Source organism: Penaeus chinensis, chromosome 36 (assembly GCF_019202785.1).
Source record: "Penaeus chinensis breed Huanghai No. 1 chromosome 36, ASM1920278v2, whole genome shotgun sequence".
Taxonomy (NCBI): Eukaryota; Metazoa; Arthropoda; class Malacostraca; order Decapoda; family Penaeidae; genus Penaeus; species Penaeus chinensis.
The window spans coordinates 10,497,696-10,510,195 of NC_061854.1; the positions used below are offsets into that span (position 1 = coordinate 10,497,696).

At 36.0% G+C, this 12,500-nt stretch overlaps 1 protein-coding gene across 3 annotated transcripts in view; it reads left to right on the forward strand.

Moving 5' to 3' along the window:
• Positions 1 to 12,500, forward strand: part of LOC125044670 (AP-1 complex subunit beta-1-like) — a 14,391-nt gene that overhangs the window by 99 nt on the left and 1,792 nt on the right. For all 3 annotated transcript variants that reach the window (XM_047641477.1, XM_047641478.1, XM_047641479.1), the window contains exons 2-17: positions 3,581 to 3,750; positions 3,914 to 4,062; positions 4,192 to 4,437; positions 4,799 to 4,992; positions 5,341 to 5,515; positions 5,756 to 5,943; positions 6,495 to 6,621; positions 6,845 to 6,972; positions 7,137 to 7,317; positions 7,712 to 7,813; positions 7,929 to 8,093; positions 8,295 to 8,442; positions 8,845 to 8,970; positions 11,229 to 11,352; positions 11,542 to 11,758; positions 11,922 to 12,093. In XM_047641477.1, coding sequence (XP_047497433.1) covers positions 3,621 to 3,750; positions 3,914 to 4,062; positions 4,192 to 4,437; positions 4,799 to 4,992; positions 5,341 to 5,515; positions 5,756 to 5,943; positions 6,495 to 6,621; positions 6,845 to 6,972; positions 7,137 to 7,317; positions 7,712 to 7,813; positions 7,929 to 8,093; positions 8,295 to 8,442; positions 8,845 to 8,970; positions 11,229 to 11,352; positions 11,542 to 11,758; positions 11,922 to 12,093 — 2,572 coding nt within the window. In that variant the 5' untranslated portion in view covers positions 3,581 to 3,620. The remainder of the gene's footprint in view (positions 1 to 3,580; positions 3,751 to 3,913; positions 4,063 to 4,191; positions 4,438 to 4,798; positions 4,993 to 5,340; positions 5,516 to 5,755; positions 5,944 to 6,494; positions 6,622 to 6,844; positions 6,973 to 7,136; positions 7,318 to 7,711; positions 7,814 to 7,928; positions 8,094 to 8,294; positions 8,443 to 8,844; positions 8,971 to 11,228; positions 11,353 to 11,541; positions 11,759 to 11,921; positions 12,094 to 12,500) is intronic.

The window sequence follows — 12,500 nt, forward strand, 5'->3', positions numbered from 1 at the left end:
TAGGCCTATCACTCAAGGTTTTACATATTTTCAGGCCTTTTTCGTGGAAGTTTTGATATTTAGAACATGGTGCAACGTTTGGATGGTTTGGTTTTATGGATGGGATGAAGATTTGGTGCTTTTGAAAGAGGGCAGGTGGGCCAGGCAGCAGCATAGCCCATTTTTTGACAGATTTTAGAGGGATGGTATTCTGAGAGGGTTTTCATGCCCTAATTGCATTCTGAGATAAGGCTTTCAACATTTAGATGTGATAGAAGCTCGGTCTGGGTTTAGAGTCTGTTTGGATTTGCTCGAAGTAACGATCAATGGAAAGATTAGAATAATGACATTTCCTGTGTTCATCATACTTAAAAATAAAGACAAATTTCTGGAAGTTCACCTCAAATAAAAGAACGCATTTGGTATCATTAGACTCTATCAACATGTAGCAACGAGATAAGAAAGTACTAGTCGGGAGAACCAACAGATACCCACAATGTGAATGGCCGAAAACCCCCTTAATTTGCACAGCTCTGGACGGGTCAAGTAAGAGAGGTTTCCTTCACAGAGCCTATGTCATTTGGGGCATGACTTGTATTGCGTCGGTATATACAGAAGACGTTTGTGGGCTATAAAGAATGTACTAGAACGGGACTGTTGCGTTATGGTGGTACTCAAATATAAACATCGCCTTTCTCGAGCTTTTTGTGTTGTAAATATTGTGAGTAATTGTTTAGAGTACCTTCGCGCAACCAGTTACGACAGAAGTGGTATCAATGGATTCCTCTCATTCTCTACTGCCCATATGTATAGAAATTATACTACGGAACCACCAATGTTATCCTTTTTCTTCGCATTTTACATCCCATGCTCAGTTTCATAAGTTATAAGACGCAGGTCAAGATGTGCTCACTGTCACTCTGTTGATCATAAAGGCGATACACTCTTGCTGTACAGTGTGCTCTTCCATTATCTAGACAACTTTTTGTAATGTATAAATTTGTATGAAAAATGCCAGCAGTTTTTAGTTTGTTCGCTAATTTCAGAAAATGATAATGGACAATAGAACAGTTATTTATCCCTTCAAACCACAATACAATTTTATTTAAACATATCATGCAGGCATTACAATAGGGAAATGCAGTGTCAAACAATTGCTTAGGTTTTTGGGTCTCTACACCATCAGCACACTGGCAAAGGCTAACAAACCTCAGCCATGTAAGTTCTGGCAAGGAAGAGCTTGGAGTGGTTCACTGTTCAACTTTGGTAAACAGGGAAGTCTGCAAGCTCTGTGTTACTAGAATATACAGGGAATTTTTGGCCTTTGCTTTAGCACCAATAATTATGGAAGCCTGTGTTAGTTACATTTACTTATTACAGTTTAAGACATGTATGGAGAGTACAAGTAAAGTTAGATATGCATACTATGGCCACATTGCCAATTACTATAATATTAGTACCAATGGCTTCCTCTCATACTCAAGCATTTATATGCGTAGGTATTAGTATATAGAAATCCCCTGTGCCTCACAATTTAGACTCTGGTAGCAGTAGGTGACATGAAATGCAAGTCACAGACTTAGCTGATTTCCTTCTTGTTTTACTCTAAGTTCACCCCCCCCCCCCCATGATATTATGGCCCAGTATGTTGAATGTAGTGGTTTCAATTCACTAATTTCTATTCAGTTTACATGAAAAATATGCAGGAAGAGGATTCCATCAGAAGCAATATTGTAACATTTAGTGGCTATATTTTCTATATTAACCCTTGGAAATAGTTAATAGTAATATAAAGGGGGGCAGACATCAGGGACAGAGGTGTGGAGCTGGACCTTGTGTGGCTTAGCCAGTCTGCTGTGACTCTCTCCCTCATCTTACAAGACGTATCCTTTCATGTGGCAGCTCCCTTTGAGGGTGGATGTTTGCTTCTGTCGTAGAAGAGAAAGTAGCACAGGGCTCCTGTATCCACTCAGGAGAGGCAGCTGCTAGGGACAGAGGTGTGAAACATACCATTTGGTTTTGCCCTGTGTTTACATCGCTCAGCTACATGCAAGGCGCATCCTTGAGCTGTCTTCAACACACTTGAAACACTGCTATATAGGTTCTGTTCGGCTTCATATGGCTCCTGGTGATCCAATGATCACAAAGGTCACCACATGCCAGAGTAGCAGGTGTGGCAGAGATTTTGCACTGAGGTACAACATTCAGTAGCAAAGAGGGTCACATTGTCTTCAGAGGTTTTAATGGTTAATAGTAGTGAGGAGGTATGAGTGGTGGTGGGTAGAATCATGACTTCATGCTGTGCTGATGAGGGTTCGCGAAGACTTGGTGAGGCAGGTGAGCCGGATTGGTGAAGGTGACAGTGTAGAATGTGGGAACGTATTGTCTTCGTCAGGAGGGTAGCACAGGTATGAATGGTCAACATGAAGTAGTAGGGCCTTTTCAGTAGATAGTGTGGATCGGCAAAAGGCATTGGTGAGGAGCATGGCAGTAGGTGAATTAGCATCAGCATTGTGAGTTTCTTGATCACCGCTGCCATCAAATGTGAATGGCATATGAGATGGACTAGGAGCATTTCAATGAAGGGGGTCTTGGCTTACTGGGTTATTGTTCAATGTAGATGTTAGAAACCCAAGAGACCTCCCTTGTCCCCGGGGTTGAGGACGAGGTGGTGGAGCTGGACCCTGTGTTGCTTGGTCTGTCTGCAGTCTCTCTCTCTTGTCTGATAAGATGTGTCCTTTTATGTGGTGGCCCCCTTCAAGGGCGGATGTTTACTGCCACTGTAGAAGAGAAAGCAGTGTAAGGCACCTGTGCCCGCTCAAGGAGGAAAGGCAGCTGCTGGGGACAGAGGTGTGAAACGTACCATCTAGTCTTGCTCCATATTGTTTGCAGTGACAGTACATTGGAATTATAGTTATTTGATTTCTGAAATAAGTAGAAGCAATTAAAGATACAGCTACCTTTCATCACTGACATTGTGTTTCATTTGTAGTCCTCTATAGGAATTTTTTATCAAATAAGTCTCAATCAATATCTTTCAAGAATATCTGTGATGAATGTTTGTTAGTCTTTGGCAGAATGCTGAAGGTATTTAAGTAAGACAGTTATTTGTAAGTATGCATAAGTATCAGTCTTCTTGTAATTTTTTTCCTCGTACCTTTAAGCTGGTGTCAGCAGATGAAGCAATGCACCATTCATGGTATTCATCTGTTTTTTGTTTGTGAGACAGCTTGTGTTGGTGCTTATACATAGAATTCGTTCAAACTGCAGATGAAATGAACACAGTCATATTGTCAACAGAAATACAGTTCCTTATTACTTACTTAAATATATATATTTGTACCACTTTATATGAGTTACATAATCTTAAAATGCTGGAATGATATATAAATGTGAAGGTATGTGAACATCTGAGACCTTTTGTATATGAATTGTGTAGTCTTTAAATACCAGGAATTGTACTGTAGCAGTTGAAAAAACATGGCTATGCCAAGCATTGCATTGCGATAATTACTAATTATATTCAGTATTTTGTCTAAAATGTTTAGTCTGCTGAAACTTCATTTTGTAGATTTGAACTGATTTTAAGGATGTGTTTCAGAAATATTTTTTAGGTGAGCTGATATAAAAAATATTCAACAATGACGGACTCAAAGTACTTCACAACCACCAAAAAGGGTGAGATCTTTGAGTTGAAATCTGAATTGAATAGTGACAAGAAGGAGAAGAAGAAGGAAGCTGTGAAGAAGGTTATTGCTTCTATGACAGTTGGTGAGTTCTAATCCATGTTTCTTTTAGTTTTCTTGTTTATAATATTTTAGAATAAAGATGAGTCAACTGTTATTATTTATTATCATTGTAATTATTATTGTCACTATTATTATTATTGTTGTTGTTATTATCATCATCATCATCATCATCTTTATCTTAACAGGAAAGGATGTGTCTGCCCTGTTTCCTGATGTGGTCAACTGTATGCAGACTGACAACCTGGAACTTAAAAAACTTGTCTATCTTTATCTGATGAATTATGCTAAGTCCCAGCCAGACATGGCAATCATGGCTGTCAATACATTTGTGAAGGTAATGTAAAGATTGTAAAGATATGTAGTCACAACCAAAAAATATTGAAATCAGTTTTTAGAATTCTGAAATAAGGTTTTATTGGTAAATGCCTATGATTTACTAATAGAGTACTTTTACAAAATATAGGATTGTGAAGACCCCAATCCTTTGATCCGAGCCTTGGCAGTACGCACAATGGGATGCATTCGTGTGGACAAGATCACAGAGTATCTTTGTGAGCCTCTGCGCAAGTGCTTAAAGGATGAGGATCCATACGTAAGGAAGACTGCTGCTATCTGCGTAGCCAAGTTGCATGACATTAATGCTTCTATGGTAGAAGACCAGGGCTTTTTGGATCAGCTAAAAGAACTGCTGTCAGACTCCAATCCTATGGTAAGTGTTAAACTGTTTTAAAAGTTTAGTTTATATTTGATTATCATCATTGAGGGATCATGGATTATCATCATTGGCAGTAACAGGTGTTTCTGCTTGCCATATCTAGTCATTTGACACCCTCAGGATTCATTAGGTTTGGGAGATGTAGAGCTGAAATGAACTATGGTGTGGATAGTTAATGTTTTCTGTATAATAGTATTTTTAGGAACATTGTTTGCTATATATATATATTAGATGTTTGTTTTTTCTGAATATCATGCTGTGTGACTTTTACCAAATTGATTTTAGTTTTATTATCATTCTTTTAAAATTTAATTTAATTTGCATATATCTAAAAAGGCTTCTGTGTATGTTTAAGGTTGTTGCAAATGCAGTTGCTTCACTTACTGAAATTAATGAAGCAAGCAGTTCAGGACAGCCCTTGATGGAACTCAATGCCTCAACTATCAACAAACTGTTAACTGCTCTGAATGAGTGCACGGAATGGGGACAGGTGTTCATCCTTGATGCCCTCTCCCAATACAGCCCAAAGGATGAGCGGGAAGCACAAAGGTGAGAATTAGAAACTTAATATATGAAATGGATGCATAAGTGAAATAATAAAGAAATAAGTAAGTGACATAGATAAGTAAGTAAATGGATGAAAAAATAATGAATTGATGAATAAAAATAGTAATACATTTTTGTATAATTAGTAATATTACAATTTTGCATATTTGTCATTCAATTAGAAAAAGTATATTTCTTATGTGATGAAATACAAATACTTAATTTGTGTTTGTGAGTAGGATATTTTAATAGGTAATTAATTAATTGAAATATATCTGTGTGATTTAATTTCATGATCAGACTTCTTTATACATTAAGGTGTTCACATCATTGTAATTTTTCCTTTACTAGCATTTGTGAGCGTATTACTCCTCGTTTGGCCCATGCCAATGCCGCAGTAGTGTTGTCTGCAGTGAAATGTCTCATGAAGTTTATGGAACTGATGGTCAGCGATTCTGAATTTGTGAAGAACCTTTCCAAAAAGTTGGCACCTCCTTTGGTCACACTGTTGTCCTCTGAGCCTGAGGTTAGTATCTCAATCACTTTTATTTATTGTATTCCATATAATTTTAGATGATATATGTATTACTTGGATAAGGCTCAGCTCATTTATGAAATGTTACATGATATTTAAACTTTCCATTTTATGCCATTATCAGTATTTAAGAGTAAAGTTTAATGAAGATTCACTTGTTTTTTTGGTTAATAGGCATTTGGAGGCAAGTCTAAACAAAATCCAACTTTTTTTATTTTCTTTGTCTCACAGGTTCAGTATGTGGCTCTACGTAACATCAACCTCATTGTCCAGAAGAGGCCGGATCTTCTGAAGCACGAGATGAAGGTCTTCTTTGTTAAGTACAATGATCCAATCTATGTGAAGCTTGAGAAGCTTGACATCATGATCCGTCTTGCATCGGAGGCCAATATCATTCAAGTTCTTTCTGAGTTGAAGGAGTAAGAATTTTTTGTTATTATTATTATTATTATTATTATTATTATTATTATTATTACTATTATTACTGTTATTATTATTATTACAATTACTATTATTATTATTATTACTAATATTATTACTACTACTATTATTATTATTACTACTGCTATTATTATTATTATTATTATTATTATTATTATTATTATCATCGTCTATTTTTTACAATTACTACTACTACCACTTCTACTACTGATGATGGTGATGATTTGTGTATCTTGTGTATTCAATATGATTAGTAAAAGTATTTCTTCTGTCTCTAGATAGTCCTATTCTGGGTATTTTTTTCTTTATATTTAGTGAGGCTGGAATTTTGAGTGATAGTGTTGGTATGAATTATTATTTGTATTGATTTCAGATTCTCGGAGGTCAGTTGAAAGCTCCAGAGTAGATTCTTTGTCATTTGAGACTTCTTATAGGACTTTCTACAGAACTGCTTTTCTTTTAGTGGTAGTTTCTAAATAACTGAATGATTTCTTATATATTTGCTACATAATATTTCATTTCCTTCCAGATATGCTACAGAAGTAGATGTTGATTTTGTGCGAAAAGCTGTAAGGGCCATTGGACGCTGTGCCATCAAAGTAGAAACATCTGCAGAGAGATGTGTGTCTACTCTGCTTGATCTTATTCAGACTAAGGTGAATGAGGTTATTTTAAAAATCTTATTTGTCTTTATGATTTTGTGTCTACAAGGTTTATTAATATTCACTTGATTTGCTGTTTTGCAGAAGAGCTAGTTCTGTGCTCTATATTTGTATTGAGCACTGATATTAAGAATTAGTTATAGTAGAATAACTTTTATTTTAAAAGTGTAAAGTATTTTTAGGAAGTGACCTATTGCAATATGCTGAAATTCCACAGGTAAATTACGTCGTTCAAGAAGCCATTGTGGTAATCAAGGATATCTTCCGCAAGTACCCCAACAAATATGAAAGCATAATCTCGACTCTCTGCGAGAATCTTGACACCCTGGATGAACCGGAAGCAAGGTACATTTCATTAATTATTGTTGCCATTGCCAAGATTTTGTAAAAGGATTTGTGGTTTGTTTAAAGTAAATATGATATTTCTTTTTCTTTTTCTTTTTCTTTTTTCTTTTTTTCTTGTATTAGTTTGTATGCGAGCTGTGTTTATTTATTCTTTGTTATACTAGGGCATCAATGATTTGGATCATTGGTGAGTATGCAGAGCGAATTGACAATGCAGATGAACTGTTGGAGAGTTTCCTTGAAGGATTCCATGATGAGAACACACAAGTGCAGCTACAGCTTCTCACAGCAATTGTCAAGCTTTTCCTTAAGAGACCCACAGATACACAGGAATTAGTGCAACAGGTATGAGTGACAATTTGATATCTTCCTTTGATTTTTATCTTTGTAATTATAAGGGAAATGTAAAATATGGGTGAAGAATAGCTCTGGAAGTCTTGTGTTAGGCTAGGAAAAATATATTATTCATATAGTGATATGTTGATAAAAACAAATGAATATTAGATATTCTGAAAATTTCAGAAGATATTCCTTGACATGAATATTTTAAAATTCTAGTTTTAAAAAAGCATTTGTATAATTAAATGATACAGAAATTATTAACAGCAAAATGTGAAAATAATATTTCTGTGCTTTTCTTTTATCACCTTGAAATAAGGAGGAATTTTGAAAATGAAAATTACAAATCATATAGGGAATTATACCAAGTCTGATCTTAAGACATATTCAATTATCACAGGTACTAAGTCTGGCCACCCAGGACTCTGACAACCCAGATTTGCGAGACAGAGGATTTATCTACTGGAGGCTCTTGTCTACTGATCCTGGTGCAGCTAAGGAAGTAAGCCAGGCTGATGTTCATGAGAAGTCAGTGAATTTACATGTTGTATACATATCTTTCATATTTGTTGTAATTATCAAGCAATATAAAGAATACATATAAAACTCCTTTTCAGGTTGTACTTGCTGAGAAGCCTCTCATTGCTGAAGAAACGGACCTTATTGAACCAACCCTTTTGGATGAGCTGATATGCCACATTGCCTCACTGGCATCGGTGTACCATAAACCCCCCTCTGCATTTGTTGAAGGGAGAACTGGTCTCCGTAGGGCTCTTCCTAAGGTTGGTGTAAACATCTTGATTGCATACAGTACTCCTCTTTTTAACTGATGATGTGTTTATGCACACAAATGTTTTAAATAGATAGATAGGATTACAGGAAAATGCAGATGGTTAGCTAAGGGACTTTCTTGCCAGAATTATAGGAAATGAAAGAAGACATCATTCTACATATGTCATATATAATCAAAATTTCCCTTGCAGTCTTCTGGTAGTGATGGAGAGTCAAGTGGAGACAACCAGCAGCAGGCCCCACAGCCCACTGTCATCCCCAACCAGGACTCCCTCATCCCAGACTTACTCAACATGGACATCAATGCTCCTCCAGTTATTCCTCAGGCATCACAGCCAGGTATATATTTGCAGTTTTTTATATCTGATTTGAGTACTGTTCCTGTTATGTTTGAATTACCTAGTTGAATACTTCATAGTTTGTGCTGTAGCTCATTCCTGTATCATTCACTATCATCTGTTTGTTGACAATACTGTACGAGTCTTTTTTTAGATCATTAATCTGATATCAGTATCTTTAATTTTCCGAAGTTTTGTAAATCACATAGAAAAACATGAAATACTTTTAAGATGTGTGCTGTAAATTTAAAGACATAGGCTATAGATCAATATGCAGTCTTGGTCACATGTATGCAGTATAAATTTTTAGTAGTCCTGCAAACCATATATCCTAATGTCTCGTTAAACCTGTAAAGTATGCTATATTTATGCGTGATTGTTGTCCCCCTCTCCCTCGTGGTAGCATTCTCTGGTGGCACACTGGATCTCCTGGGCGGTGGATTAGACTCCCTCTTGGGAGGTGGTGGGGCTGATGTCGGAGCCGCCCCTGCTGCTCCAGGGGTTCCTCCAACTGCCACATCCTCAGCAGGTACTCACTTGCTCTCTCTTTATCCATTCCCTGATAATGTATTCTATGCCATTGTTATGAGAGCTTTCCCCTTTGTGCTAAGTTGGCAAGCTATATACAAGTAGGTTTAATTTTTTGGGTAAAATGTATGAAAAAGTATCATTTAAATTTATTTAGGATTATTTATATTCAAGTTTAAAAGGTATTAATATTTATTTCTGAGAGTAGTAACAAGAATACATATCACAGTTACTTATTAATGATAATATATCATATTATGCCAGGTTCAGGACAGTGAGCTTATTTTTCATTGCAGAAAAGCAAGTACATATTGTGTTTGTTTTTCTATTGGTGATATGTTTGTATTTTATGAAGTCAGTCTATCTTTGATAAGCTTATCTTTCCAAATACATTATTTAGGCGTGAGAAGAATATAGTATGGTATAATTGATATACATTTTTCTTTTTTCCATGTAATGCTAATACTAAGGTGACACAGGTACTGAGGATTTACCATGGGTTTATAGCATGTCTTTATCCAATACTTGTTCTATACCTCGGTACTGTTTTTACCATGTTTGGTGGTCAGATTTTTAGTATTATCTTATTTTGATATCTTAGATTGGGCATGTTAGGATCATATTAAACTTCTTTGCCAAGTAACCAGTGATGAAGATTAGAAGGTTCATGTAGAGTACAATTATAAAATTTATCTTAGTTTTCATTCTCTTTGAAGATTAACTTAATATTTTGAAGTAGATTAACCCAATGGCGCCGGGTATAGCAAATTAAAAAAAACTACGCTCTGGCGAACGGCGGCAGCGCGCCGACTCCGAGCGCGTGATATCGGTCCATCAAGCCGAATCATTGCCTCGGGGCGTTTTGGCGCGGCGCCGCTGCGGACAGCCGCACGCCGCACATCGTGCGTATTGTTATGACGGCGATAGCCGTGACCCGTCAGCCATTGGGTTAAGAAAATTTGAACATTTAATTGACCCTTAACTTGCAGTCACACACTTATACACATATTCCTATTAACACCCTCATTTATTCTCTCTTGTTCAAATTAATTAAATTTCTAGTATGGTTACTTCTGAAAATTGACATGACTTGATATTTTATATGTATTGTTAAATGAAAGTGAAAGCAAAAATTCCCTCTGAGAATGTTGTTATTACCTCTAGTTAATATTGAAAATCTGTTTGAAATGTCGTGTTCTTTTATTTGCTTGAAAATATGAGTAGAGACCTAATATAGTCACACTACTTTTGTAATTGGCAGAGATGTGATTTTACTTGGACTGTGCATTATTTTTATTTTTTATGTATACTTATCAGCATATTTTATTCATCAATATTTTGAAACGTGCTCTAAATTTTCCCACATGTAGTATGTGAAGTTCAAATACATATTCATTTTTGCAATCAGCTGATGAGGATTGGCTGAAGGAAAAACCCTTCAGATATTGAATAAAAATGGTAATCTCTGAGATCAGTTATTTCTTAAGGTGTATTATGCAGTTGCAGTAGGTAAAAAAAATTTGTGATTATAATTAGAATTTCACAGTTATGTAAAGAGTCGTCCAGTGATTGCAGCGATTTAGTAAATCTGTAAATGACATAAGCATATGACCTAGCATAAAGTAGTTGATTGTTGATTAAACAGCAGTTTTCAGTACCAGATGCAGTTTTCTAGGGTAGGTAGTCTTTGGTCCCTCACTTAGCATTGACATATTGAGATTATTACAACAAGGAAACAAGGATTACAAGGAAAAAATCATACTTAATCATAAACCAGTACAAATTAATTTTATAGAGCAGACATCCTAAAAGATGAGTTAAGTTAGCATTATTTTCCCCCCAAAATCATGTATGGGTAGCATTGTGAAAGTCACATATTTTGTATGTATAATCTAAACAGGACGTATATATTATGGAGGAGAAAGTACCTCCCTTTTTAAACATACTCACATATTTCCACCTTTTCATCAGAGAGATAGGTAAACTTATTTATAATTTCCGTGATACATTATGTTAACAGTGATCCTCAATCTAATTCAATATAGTTGCTATTGTCAGTGTCTTATAATGCAAACACAGCATGCCTACACACAACATTGCTGCTATTCGAACTAATATTATATCTGTAAGTAACTAAACATACATTCTCACATGTGAGCCAAGTCTTTGAATATCCTCTTTTAACATAATATGGTTTTAGGGTAAGATGAGATTCATAAGGAATTCATATTTAATATGTGTCGGTTCTTCCTATACCAGGGCTACTAGGTGATATCTTTGGCATTGGCTCCTCAAGCACACCAGTTTACAGTCCACCTAAGCAAGTTTGGTTGCCTGCTAATCGTGGAAAGGGAATGGAGATATCAGGAACTTTCTCACGCAAGTATGTATTCACTCTGAGGTTTGTGGTTTGAAATTTGTAGATTTTGGCCACCTTATTACAAATTGTAACTGGATAGAATTGCTGTGTGTATTAGATTTAGCACCTTTTATATTTTGCTAATGTAATAGGTCACCTTTTATAGAAAAGTAATAATGATTGCTTTAATAAGATTACTTATTGTCTCCGTAGGAATGGGAATATTTCAATGGATTTGACTCTGTCTAACAAGGCAATGCAACCTATCTCTGGCTTTGCCATACAACTGAACAAGAACAGCTTTGGGGTTACACCAGCAGCTCCTTTGAATCTGGCTGCTCCTTTAGCTCCCAACCAGTCCATTGAAGTGAGTCTCTCTCTCTCCACCAATGGCCCAGTTCAGCGTATGGATCCACTTACAAATTTGCAGGTGAGTTTTTGTTCTGGTGCTTATACTGTTCTCACTTATATTTCTGCATTCTCCTTCACATGTGGAACAAAAGATACTTGTATGTCTTCATTTTCTTCTCCTTTTTTGCTCCCCTTTTCCTTGGCCAAGGTTAATAATCAGCCATACATCATTAAATCCAAAGGTTGCTATCAAGAACAGCGTGGATGTGTTCTACTTCGCAACAGTGATGCCAATACACATCTTCTTTACTGAGGATGGAGCTATGGACAAGAGGGTTTTCCTTTCTACTTGGAAGGATATTCCAAGTCAAAATGAAGTTCAGTTCAACATAGAGAATATCAATCTGAATGCAGGTGAGTAGTATTTGTGTGAATTTTGACCTCCCTGTTGTAAGTGACTCAGTATTTGTTTTGTGCTTTCTTTTCTCATGCTTATGCTATTTAATATTCATCAGTATGCTTGTGTTGCGGTGGTGTTAAATTTACTTAAAGATGTACACAAAACATTTATATGAAAAATAGTACAGTTTTAGTAAATCAGAGAAACCATTACCTGTGTGGGGTATGCTGCATGTGTTCTCTATCATTTTGTTTGAAAGAGTGAGACTGTTCTGTGCCTTGAACTAATCTGTATTTAACACAGAGATAGAGTGGTTAAAGTGACAGTTCTCAGTATATTCTCCTATCACATGCACATTCTCATACTGGGAAAAATAATCTGTAGATACATACTTCGTAGTGTAATTTACCTTTAGTGTTTA